At 36.2% G+C, this 13,234-nt stretch overlaps 2 protein-coding genes across 5 annotated transcripts in view; both read left to right on the top strand.

The window, feature by feature from the left end:
- The window catches only part of LOC132113959 (protocadherin alpha-C2-like), a 96,290-nt gene that overhangs the window by 13,431 nt on the left and 69,625 nt on the right, over positions 1–13,234 (top strand). The window contains exon 1 of one of the 4 annotated variants that reach the window (XM_059522047.1): positions 4,381–6,929. The exons of 2 other annotated variants lie outside the window; for them this stretch is intronic. In XM_059522047.1, the coding sequence (XP_059378030.1) occupies positions 4,575–6,929 (2,355 nt within the window). In that variant the 5' untranslated portion in view covers positions 4,381–4,574. Of the gene's footprint in view, positions 1–4,380; positions 6,930–13,234 lie in introns of those variants that run through there. One more of the 4 variants, XM_059522050.1, reaches the window with a different exon arrangement.
- Positions 72–2,811, top strand: LOC132114315 (protocadherin alpha-3-like). The gene has a single exon (XM_059522424.1). It carries the CDS (start codon positions 352–354, stop codon positions 2,725–2,727), a length of 2,376 nt encoding a protein of 791 aa, XP_059378407.1. The 5' UTR covers positions 72–351; the 3' UTR covers positions 2,728–2,811.

The following is a 13,234-nucleotide window of genomic DNA, read 5'->3' as shown; positions in this document are numbered from 1 at the left end:
TTTAAGATCTATTAGACGAGCTTTAAAAACGTAAAAATGATTAGTTAATTGCATTATGAATTCGCAGTTAAATGAATAGCATTGCGAGGAAAGAGCGCGAGGTGTCAGTGTAAACCTATAGTGAGGCACCCAAGTGAGATTCAGAACGTCAGAGTACCTCCCTGTTTTTTTTCGTCGACATTTAGATTTGTATATGTTCTCTTTTTCATCTGCGGCGTGGCTTGCTCGGTGCTTTTGTCCTTTGTTTTTCTTAGTAAACTCTTTCGAGGATTAGGGAATCTGTCATGCGATCTTTGCAATGATATTTGGATAATTGTTGTGAAACTGCTGTGGAACCGATACGTTGCAAAAATGGGACAAAGACATGATCAGTGCCTTGGGCGGCAGGTGAAAATCATCATGGTTGTATCGCTTATTTTTGGCACAGCGGTTTTGGCACAAATACGCTACTCGATTTCTGAAGAGCAAAATGACGGAGCTGCTGTGGGAAATGTTGCAAAGGATTTGGGTATTGATCACAGAACACTAAAGGAGAGGGGATTTCGTATCGTCTCGACTTCAGGCGAGTCAATGTTCAGTGTAAATCAGAATGACGGTGTCTTGTATGTGAACGGTAAAATAGATAGAGAGGAGGTGTGCGAAAGAAGCACCCCGTGTTTGATAAATCTAAAAATCGCATTAGAAAATCCTCTCGAGATTCATTACGTCACTGTTGATGTAATAGACGTGAATGACCACGGTCCAAGATTCCCAGAGCAGGAAAAACATTTAGAAATAAGTGAAACGGTGCTTCCTGGTGCGCGATTCCAGCTTCAAGCAGCTCGCGATCCAGACAGTGGCAGTAATTCAGTTCAAATGTATAAACTGAGCCACACCGATTATTTTCGTATTGAAATTATAGATCGTGATGAAGACGGTAAAGCTCCCGTGTTGATCTTACAAAAGCCGCTCGACCGAGAGATGACAAAAAGTATGAAACTGCAGTTGACTGCTTTAGATGGAGGCAGACCACCAAAGTCTGGAACTATGGATATTGTGATAGATGTGCTAGATATAAACGATAATGCCCCTGTTTTCACTAAAGATGCTTACACTGTTATGCTGAATGAAAACGCACCTGTAGGCACAGTAGTTTTAAGGGTGAACGCAACTGATTTGGACGAAGGTCAGAACGGGGAAGTAGTTTATTCATTAGGGCACAATGTTAATTACAAGTTGCGTAAACTTTTTGATGTCAATCCAATCACTGGAGAAATTATTGTGACAGGTCTTTTGGATTTTGAGATAAAAGATAAATATCAGATTGACATTCAAGCATCAGACAAAGGAATTGTTCCTCTAACAACAGATAAAATTATCACTATAAAAATTTCTGATATAAATGATAATCCCCCTCAGATAGAAGTGACATCATTCTCAAGTGCCATTCCTGAAGACTCCAAACCTGGCACAACGGTGGCTTTAATAAGTGTCTCTGATTTAGATTCTGGAATAAATGGGAGAGTCACCTGTTCAATACCCGAGGATATGCTTTTCAAACTAATGCCGTCATCACAAGAAAATACATACTCATTAGTGACAACTTCATCTCTTGACAGAGAGACAACTTCTCGCTATGACATCACAGTAGTAGCCAAAGATTCTGGTCAGCCACCACTGTATTCTGTTAAATCTATAACTGTCCAGGTATCAGATGTTAATGACAATAGTCCACAGTTCTCTTTTTCCCCATATGCATTTTATGTGATCGAGAATAATGCTCCAGGCAAATCTTTATTTTCTGTGTCTGCCTCTGACAAAGACACAAGTGAAAATGGCGTAGTCAGTTATCAAATATGGAGAGATGGTGTAGAAAACAAATATACGTCTTTCATTAATATTAACCCTGAAAATGGAGACATTTATGCACTTAAGAGCTTTGATTTTGAAACTGTTAAAACTTTCCAGTTCCAAGTTGTTGCAACAGACTCTGGAGCTCCGTCTCTGAGCAGTAACGTGACAGTGAACGTGTTTATTCTAGATCAGAACGACAATGTCCCTGTGATCTTGTATCCAGTCAGCTCTAACGGTTCTGCTGAGGGTGTGGAAGAGATTCCCCGTAATGTGAACGCAGGTCATTTGGTGACTAAAGTCAGAGCCTATGACGCAGATATAGGATACAACGGCTGGTTATTATTTTCACCGCAGGAAGTTAGTGACCACAGTCTCTTTAGTTTGGACCGCTATACAGGACAGATAAGGACCCTTCGCTCATTCACAGAAACAGACGAGGCCCAGCATAAACTGATCATTCTGGTCAAAGACAATGGGAACGTTTCACTCTCAGCAACAGCGACTGTGATTGTCAAAGTTGTGGAGCCAAAAGAGGCTTTTGCAGTTTCTGATGTGAAAAACTCAGTAAAAGAGGAGGAGGAAAACAGCGTGACATTTTATTTGATCATCACTTTGGGCTCGGTTTCAGTGCTTTTTGTCATCAGCATCATCGTGTTGATTGTAATGCAGTGCTCTAAATCGACAGACTATTCGTCCAAGTATTTACAGGATTCAAATTACGACGGGACTCTGTGTCACAGCATCCAGTACAGATCTGGGGACAAACGGTACATGTTAGTTGGACCCAGAATGAGTATCGGCTCTACTATAGCACCAGGCAGTAATAGGAACACTCTGGTGATACCAGATCGCAGGAGGAGAGATTCTGGAGAGGTAAGAAATGTTAAGGTTTGATATATATTTTAATTTGTTTAAGTATTTTTATGACCATTACTATTTAGATATAGATTGTGGTGAAAGAGTTGCATCAAATACATAGACATGCATTACTGGAGCTGGACAGTGGATTTATGGGTCCCAACATATACTTTGCATGGTATTGGAAGAGTTTATGTTGAAATGTTACTAAGTGAAGGACATACTTTCTAATGTTTAATGTTCATATTTAGAAGAGTTTCTTTTTGTTGGCATTTTGTGGTTACTATTGTGGTGAAGAGTAGATCTCTGACTTAGATTGTGGGTGTTACATGAAAACCATTGTGTTGCTTTACTAAATATGCAGAAGCTAGTTGTGCAAATTCCAGTGTAGTATGTCTTTTCTTGCATACTCTTGTAATGCATTATATTTGCTAAAATTATATTTAGCATGTGAGAATAATGACCAATGCTTTTTGGGTAACAATTCACAATAAGGTTCATTAGTTAACAGTAATTAACTGTATCAGTTAACATGAACTAAGCATGAACAATACTTCTACATCATTTATTGATCTTAGTTAATGTTAATTTCAACATTTACTAATACATTATTCAAATCAAAAGTTGTATTTATTAACATTAGCTAATGCACTGTGAACTAACATGAAATATCAATGAATAACTGTATTGTCATTAACTAACAGTAGCAAAGATTAATAAATACTGTTACAAATGTATTGTTCATTGTTAGTTAATAATCCTTAATACATTAACTAATGTTAACAAATGACACCTTATTTTATAGTGTTACCAAAAACGTTTAAACTGAAGATTAATGAGATATTTTGAGGTGAATTTTGAGCTATCTATCTATCTATCTATCTATCTATCTATCTATCTATCTATCTATCTATCTATCTATCTATCTATCTATCTATCTATCTATCTATCTATCTATCTATCTATCTATCTATCTATCTATCTGTCTGTCTGTCTGTCTGTCTGTCTGTATGTCTCATTTTATGTAGGCCTATACATTTTTGTATGTGGTCGTCTTTTTCCCCCTTACATATCAATGTTAAGTCTTACATTTATTAAAAAAGACATAATTTTTATACAATCTTAGAACTATAACCTTTAGCAAAAGAAGGGTGTCAAACAGTAGTCCTTGCTGAGAAATATTGTCATTACACATCAAGTTTTGACAACATACTTTGATGGCTTTAGAATGTGAATTAGAAATATAATTTAGAATGTTTGATAATAAGATTTTAGTTCACATGATTGAGTGACAGATGATCCAGCTACTACCTGTTATTTTATTATTATTATTATTATTATTATTATTATAAAGTGAACTAGTTTCTAATGCCATTGATTGCTTCTTTAAAAGATCACAAGTTAACTTTTATGATTGTAGGTCTATGGCGGTTACATAAAAGTGGACTCTTTTGGTTGGCATGAAATATAAAACTAAACAGTTCTAATAACTTATGTGCGTCATTTGTACATAAATCTCGTCTTAATTATTATTGTTATTATTATTATTATCATTATTATTATTTTACTTAGCCTAACTGTCTATTGTTTTAATTTCTCAGTTATGTTCGTTTGCAGTTAAAAATAAATTCGCCTGGTGTCAGTACACACCAAAAATACTGACCTGACGTGGCGTCGTCTGTTGGCAGTTTCAATTTCATTGGCTCTCGTCAGTTCGTAATGAACGTCGTGGACATTGCCTTCACTTTTGCCAAGAGCAACCTGCTTCGTATCGAAAATATTTTCTAACATAAATCATGATTTTTATGGTCAGCGCTTAACTTTGTTATGGGTAAAAATTTTAGTGTGGAACATCTCTAAACGCCGTTTTAATTTCCTGCAAAATGCAACGAAGGGCGCGTTCATCATGGCGCCTCAGACTTACATTGATGGCGTTGGGAATGCTGCTTTGGAGAGAGGTACGCGCACAAATACGATATTCTCTTTTTGAGGAGCAGAAAGAAGGATCTGCTGTCGGAAACCTTGCGAAGGATTTAGGTCTCGATACCAGAACGTTAAATGAGAGAGGATTTCGGATCGTTTCAACTTCAGGCGAGTCGCTTTTCACCGTAAATCAGAATGACGGGATTTTAAGTGTAAATGGAAAGATAGATCGCGAGGAGGTGTGCGAGAGAAGCAGCTCGTGTGTCATCAATCTAAAAATCGCGCTAGAAAACCCTTTGGAAATTCACTACGTTTCGATTGAAATCTTGGACGTCAATGATCATGCTCCGACATTCCCAGAAAAAGAAAAGCGATTGGAAATATGGGAATCTGCCCTACCAGGAGCACGCTATCAGTTACAGGCGGCGCGGGATCCCGATGGCGGCATGAACTCTGTTCAACAATATAAACTCAGTCATAATGATAATTTCCGCATAGAGGTTAAAGATCGCGGAGAAGATCGCAAAATGCCCTTTTTGATTCTCCAAAAACCTTTGGATAGAGAAACAAGCCGTAGACACAAGCTAGTCCTCACTGCGCTCGATGGAGGGCGACCCCCAAAGTCTGGAACAATGGATATAGTAGTTGACGTTTTAGATGTTAATGATAACATGCCAGTTTTCACACAAGAACTTTACTCTGTGATGCTTCAAGAAAATGTACCGATAGGCACAACTGTTATACAGGTTAATGCTACTGACATGGATGATGGTCCAAATGGAGAAATTTATTATTCGTTCGGAAAGGATATAGACAATAGGCTAATACAACTTTTTGATTTAAACTCCAGTACTGGATTAATGACTGTGATTGGCCCAATAGATTTTGAAGAGATTAATAACTTTGAAATAGATATCCAAGCATCAGACAAAGGACCTGTTCCTCTCATGTCAGATAAGAGTATAACCATTAAAATCGTTGATGTAAATGACAATGTGCCCGAGATTGAAATCACATCATTTTCAAATGCAGTGCCTGAAGACACTAAAATTGGAACCACTGTGGCTTTAATCGGTGTCAGTGATTTGGACTCTGGTGTAAATGGGAAAGTGTTATGCTACATAACTGAAGAAATACCTTTCAGACTAATGGCATCATCCCACGATAACATTTACGCACTGGTTACCGCCTCATCTCTTGATAGAGAAACTGTACCTCGCTATGACATCACATTAGTAGCCAAAGATGCTGGGCAGCCACCTCTGTCTTCAGTTAAAACTATAACTGTGCAGGTATTAGATGTAAATGACAATAGTCCAGAATTTTCTCTTTCACCCTATGCTTTTTATGTGATGGAAAACAATATTCCAGGCAAATCTTTGTTTTCTGTATCTGCTTCTGATCGTGATTTAGATGAAAACGCTGTTGTACACTATAACATTTGGAGAGACTCTGGAGATGAACACAAATACGTATCTTTCATTAATATTAACTCAGAAAATGGGGATATTTATGCCCTTAAGAGCCTTGACTTTGAAACCGTTAAAATGTTCCACTTCCACGTTCTCGCTACAGACTCTGGAACTCCATCTCTGAGCAGTAACGTGACAGTGAACGTGTTTATTCTGGATCAGAACGACAATGTTCCAGTGATCTTGTATCCAGTCAGCTCTAACGGTTCTGCTGAGGGTGTGGAAGAGATTCCTCGTAATGTGAACGCAGGTCATTTGGTGACTAAAGTCAGAGCCTATGACGCAGATATAGGATACAACGGCTGGTTATTATTTTCACTGCAGGAAGTTAGTGACCACAGTCTCTTTAGTTTGGACCGCTATACAGGACAGATAAGGACCCTTCGCTCATTCACAGAAACAGACGAGGCCCAGCATAAACTGATCATTCTGGTCAAAGACAATGGGAACGTTTCACTCTCAGCAACAGCGACTGTGATTGTCAAAGTTGTGGAGCCCAAAGAGGCTTTTGCTGCTTCTGATGTGAAAAACACAGTAAATGACGAGGAAGAAAACAATGTGACATTTTATTTGATCATCACTTTGGGCTCGGTTTCAGTGCTTTTTGTCATCAGCATCATTGTGTTGATTGTAATGCAGTGCTCTAAATCGACAGACTATTCGTCCAAGTATTTACAGGATCCAAATTACGACGGGACTCTGTGTCACAGCATCCAGTACAGATCTGGAGACAAACGGTACATGTTAGTTGGACCCAGAATGAGTATCGGCTCTACTATAGTCCCGGGCAGTAATGGAAATACTCTAGTGATACCAGATCGAAGGAGGAGAGATTCTGGAGAGGTAAAATTGTGATCTGTGATGGGTTTTGTGTATATTTTGTTTTGCCGAATTGTCCTCTCATCACCCTCAAATACATTCAAAATAAACAAATGCAGTAGTTTTTTCATGCGAGGACATGAAAAAGACTAGGTGATCTCCAATGTAAAATTGTTCAACAGGCTAAAGGACCCCGAATCTGAATGATGAGATTATGAAAGTTTCAGAACCCAAGGAATGAACATATGTATGTGTTTACATACGATCTGTATATATGTGATGTAGTGTTGGCAGTGTTCACTGTTGGAAGTATATGACTAAGTATATGTTTTTATCTCACTAACTCCAATGCAGATTTTGTTGCAAAAGATGCAAGGCTGAATGTGATCCTTTTTGGATAATGGTTTTCAAAGTATTTCATCTTACATTTTTAAATTAATGAAAGTAATGGAGAAAATCTCTCTCACTCACTCATTTGTTCGTAGCATTTATTTCCCCTGACATTATCTGTATTTGTGAATTTTAAACGTTGTATTTCTTGATTGCATATGTTTCCAGATGTGATGAAATCATGTCATCATTAACATTCCATCACGCTGCACATTCTGATTCCCATTCATTCTCTGTCTGGTATCCATAGTAACACACCCTTTACCCTGAGAAAAGGAAACATGAACAGGAATTTGAGACAAACGGAGAGAGATTAACAGAATACATTGGTTGGTCCGTTTGCTTGGTTTTAAACAACTTGGTTTATGACATGAAATGGATTTAGATGGAGAGTTGAAACTGTAATCTAGTTACCAGATGGTGTCAACAGATTCAGCCCCCTGTGAAAAGGACACACAGAGTCATGTGTTTGATTGTGGGAGGCAGTTTCAGATGCGTGTTCTCTCAGTGTGTGTGTGTAGTGGGATGTGCTGTCATGCTTGTCTTTGCTTTATCAGATTATTTCTGTGTATCTAAAAATCATATTAATGATGTTGCTCGTTATAATGTAGCGCTCAGATGACATCAGTTTTTTCTAAATCTGTTTGAGAGTGTTTATTTATGTGCTGAACACCTCAGGCTGTTACTCGAGCATGTTTTAGTCCATCAAGCAGACAGGATTGGCCTTATTCTATGTTGTTGAACACACATTTCATCTCTCTTCACTTTAAATTTTTCTTCCCTCAATCTCCTCATATCTTTTGTTTCCCTTGTAATTTTCTTTTGCAGTATCTATCTATCTATCTATCTATCTATCTATCTATCTATCTATCTATCTATCTATCTATCTATCTATCTATCTATCTATCTATCTTTATAGACAAATTGTTATATACCTACGTTACAGTATATAACAATTTGTCTAAATTAAACATTTATTTTAAATAGAATGTTGGGATGAGTTAGGTTTTTAATTGCTCTGTGTGTGGATGATAAAATCCATTGTCCTTCTGTGCTGACAGTACTGAACTGCAGGTCTAATCAGGTACTGCAGAGATCAGCAGAATACTGAGTCTGGTCCAACAATAACACACACATGCACTGATCATAGACCAGTTCAGCTACGGTGCTACTCGGCATCTCATTAAGTTGCTGCTGCATCTGCTATTTGAAGTCTTTGTTCGGTGTCTGAATAAAAACCTGTGATTTTAAAAGTGACAATCTATTCAGCTGGACTCGCTCATCTTAGGTTCAGATTTCAAGATAGATTATATTGACTGTTTAAGTATTTAGCAGTGCATTTGATTTATCAATACTGCGGGATCCAAGCTGTACAAAATAACTGAAAAATTATTCCACTATTTAATTATAATAAATAATTTTATGAATATTTTTAATTTTATAAAAATAATCAGTTTCAGACATTTAGATCTTGTTTTTTTTTTTTTTTTGGCCCACCCCAGTTGCCATGGTTACAGCAGAGCTAGAGCACTCTTTGTTTACTGATTCCAGTTGCTCTGGTAGCAGAAGGCATTTTTAAAATATTTGAGAGTGATTTATTACATTTTTTTTACAGCTAGATTTAAAGCAAACAACTAAGGTTTTTTTTTTTTTTTGGTCTGTTAGCTGGACAGTCTGTTAAGTGTGGTTTTGTTGTTTTGATTCGGATCGAAGTGCTGCTCGGCTGCCTGTGTTTTTATAGTCATATTCGTATTGTTGATGCATGCTATTTTAAGGAAGAATGGTTTCTTTCTGTATTCTTTCTTATGTAAAAACTTTCTTCACCCAATGTTTCACCCAATCTTTGTCAATGTTTTTAAGTTCATATTGTATAGCCTTAGATACAATTTATTTATTTATTTTTATTTTGCTTTGTCAGACACTTAATTGTGTGTTGCCATAATCATATTTTTTTTTACCTATTTAATGTTTTGTTACCTTTTTGTTAATATGTATGCTAATTGAAAAGGACTGTGTTGGAGAAGTTATTCAGGATACAGTTTATTTACTAATGCACCAGCATTAGCTGTTAGTCACTATTAGATAGCTGTATATTTTTGAGTTTTTAATCTTGAATGATCTTTATTTCAGAACCACAATACTTTTTAAAGATCATCCAAGATCCAAATCAGCTGACATCTTAGTCTCAGTACAGAACAGAATTGCCTGAGCCTTAAGCACACAGGAGATCATTTTAATGTCTGTTTAGTGGGTCAGGTCCATACTCTGACGTTTGTTGTTATTGCTCTGGCAGGTGAATGCAGAACTGTGCAAATGTATAAAAAGGTCTGAGCAGGAAAACAAAAACTGTGACAATAATGGCATAACATTATCTGCAGACCAGAGAGTTCTGTGAACATATGTGCATGAGAGCAGGTCAGGTCCATTTGGCGGCGGTTTAGTACTTTAGTAGGTCACATCAGTTCTGCTTTTGGTTCATGTGGTTATAAGTAACTCTGTCCTCTGTATCTCTTTCTGCAGCTGGTCTCAAGTGATTTCATCTCTCTCTCCTTTATATAATCTTTGACTTTAAGTCTTCATTTATCTTCTGAACTCTCTTTCCCAATGGTAATAGAAAACAGTCATGATGGCTTTAGAAGTGTGTTTAATATAAATTATGAATATTATTATTGGATGCATTGGTCTTTAATGTAATGTATAATGCCTTTGTCTGTCTTTGTCCATTCACTGTAGAATTAGCATACTTATATACAGTACATATATATATATATATATATATATATATATACACACACACACACACACACACACACACACACACTTCAGCATAATCTTTTTTCTTTCTGCAAGTGTGTGTCAGATCAGATGCTTTACATTACAAACAGTAGTATGATATATTGTCACACTACCTCATCACATTAAATGTCTTCCAGTGTTCCTGTTACTATCTAGGAAAGCTGGTTTCCATTTGAATACACATGTGTATTAAAATGTTAGGGTCTTTAGAGTGTGATCAAATAGACAGTTGATATCACTCCATTGTAGGATACATTTTTCCATGTATTGTACTCTGATTGCATTGAAAAATGCTGTAGGTCATCCAGGTATTGCATACATATATAAGCAAAATGACATTCTGTGTACAGTATATATACTGCAGAAAGAGTAGTATGTTAGCATGCTATTCCATGCTAACATACATGATTGACATAGTTTCAAAGCTACAGTTTGTGATGCCAGACACTATAAAGCCCACAAGAGATCTCTTAGGCTGAAAGCAGAGCTGTGTGATGGATGTGGGTGGAGTCAGGCATATGAGTACTATTTTTAGAAGGTCTGTGCCTGTTTTATATGTGAGATTTTTATTTGTAAGCATTAAGATGTGTAAATCCCAAATTAAATTGGGTTAAATCCATGCTTCGGGGAACATGTGTCTCTCTTATAGTATCCATGTTTCTAGGCATATTTATAGATGGTCTCTGGAGTCCTGAGCTGTTAGGTCATATGTCCCCTGTGGTCTCTGTATACTGCTTGACATTCTGGGTAATATTAAATCACGTGAAAAATTAAATGTTTTGCAAGTCAGCATTTTGCTAGAGTTCTTGCTTCTCCTGAAAACAGTTTTAGAGATCTGTTCTATGTCATTTAAACTTGACAGCAACAAAGCATGGAGTAATGTGAAAATACAGAGCAGAATGTGCCGATTCCATGAATAAGATGTACATTTCGGACACCGTTTTAAATAGAATAGTTGATCTAGTATTTTACTTTAATGACACTTTATAAATATATATATATATATATATATATATATATATATATATATATATATATATATATATATATATATATATATATATATATATAGTGCTGTTGATCGATAAAAAAAGAAAAAAAAGAAAAAGTATTTAATCACATTTTTTATTGAAATTAATCTTGATTAATCCCACCTAACATTACAGTTTTTAAATATACTTTCATATTGCAATAATTTTACAGTCAATTCAACACTTTTACAGTACTAATTAATATTAATAAATATATATCAACAGTAATTTATACATTCTGTAAAAAGTTTACATTGCCCCAGTAGTGAATCATTTGTGAGATGACAACGTGTTTCTATTCATTTCCCTAATTACACATTGGCTGATTCATCAGCATCTTGCACAAAATAGACTTCTAAATCCAAATCTGCTTCAATTAAAAGTATTTTGTTTCCTTTTCTTTGGCATCCATAAAATAATGATGAAATAGTTACATTTTTAATGCTATCTTTAAAAGCTCAGTTTATATTTAGTTCCCTTCAGGATGATGGCAAGAGAGAGACTTGACGTAAAAGCATGGAGGAGGAGGAGGAACAACAGTGACTCATATCCACTTGTATGTGTGTGTGTGTGTGTGTGTGTGCATGTGTGGTAAGAGCAGGTTCATATATGTGTGTGTTCTGCAGAGACAGCAGCCATTTTGAAAGTACTCATAGAACAAGAAAATGCTTTTATTAAAGGAGATGGTAATCTCAGCGTCTGTATCATGGTCTATTTTTCTGTAGTAAACACGTCATGCCAAACATTTGGAAGATTAGCATACGGACAGTCAATTTGTTATGTGGCAAGCTGTTTCCACAAAAAAAGTTTATTCAGTTTATTAAGCATGCTAAAGCATATTCTACATTCACTTCCATTCAAACAGGATCCTGTTGTGCTCTTTTCTTCTTTTGTTTATTTTGTTAAAAAAAGCCTCGATTCACTGTCATATTAATTGTGTGCTTGTGAACATGTACATGCATGAGCGAACACACCTAGATTTAGACTCAGATACTGTAAATTCTCATTGCACAAAAAAACAACAACAACAACATAAAACGAAAGCGAGAGTGACAGTGTTGATGTCTAATGTTTATTATTCTTCCTGATAAAGTAACTGGCCAACTGTCCTGCAATAATGTACTTGTCAAAACAATTTTACTCTCATTTGACGCTTACCCAATGTGTTTAGCTTAGAAGCTTTGTGCAAATGAAGAAATGTAAAAATGGCAGCCATTGCATTTTGTGATCATCTTGGTATGCTGGAGTGTGCATATGAATGTTTTGTGAATGACGAAGACATTTGGACAGTGACTCACAATTGCATGTCAAATACAGGCCGCATTTGTGTGTGTCTCATCCATGTTCCATGCACACGTGGGTCATTGTGCATCTCATGCCTTTGTGTTGATGTAAGAGAATGTGATGTGTAAACATTATGTACAAACCGGGCATATGCACAATTTTTACTATTTTTATAATGTTAACTTTGCACAGGCTCTGGTGTATGTATTTTTTATAGAATTGTTTTCATGTGTGGTTGTTTGAAAACCAAATGTTGCCAAATCTTGTGGGAAGGCATACTTTCAAGGTGAAATCTATGCATAGGTTTATGCACCGTAGTGGTTGTTTGTGTTTTCCCCATAAATGCTATACATTACAGAGAAATCTGACAGTCTGCTCAGTTGTTTTCCAACCAGTGTTTCTGTTGTCACAGTTTTCATTCTCTAGCAGAGTGACTTCTCTAGTGAGAGTCGTTATTTTGGGGATCGTCACAGCAGAGTTCACTAAACCTTTTAATGTCGCTGTAAATTAAAAGCATGTTTGAGTCCAAACAGCATCCTTGCATCCCTCACACATGAACACACACACAGAGACATTTGCCTGGAAGATGTAGGCCAGCATGATGTGTGAATAATTTAGTCTGTTCACTGACTACAGTGAATATGGCTGTATTCTATCTCTCTGTTATTTTTATAAAAAACAGTTTTGTGTGGATAACCTTGCAAACTGCATCTCTTTATTTATTTAGTAGCATTTATTTTAGTTTAATTGTTTTGTTTGTTTTGCAATAATAGGTTTGTTTTAGTTTTTACTGTCTAGAATTAAGAGGTTGCATTCTTAAATTTGATT

The sequence above is a fragment of the Carassius carassius genome, chromosome 33 (genome assembly GCF_963082965.1).
Source record: "Carassius carassius chromosome 33, fCarCar2.1, whole genome shotgun sequence".
In the NCBI taxonomy this organism is placed as follows: Eukaryota; Metazoa; Chordata; class Actinopteri; order Cypriniformes; family Cyprinidae; genus Carassius; species Carassius carassius.
Note: the sequence above shows the minus strand (reverse complement) of the source record. Positions and strands in the feature narration are given on the sequence as shown.

Excerpts from the sequence above, each read along its gene's own strand:
- LOC132114315 (XM_059522424.1), top strand. The coding sequence starts at position 352 with ATGGGACAAAGACATGATCAGTGCCTTGGGCGGCAGGTGAAAATCATC.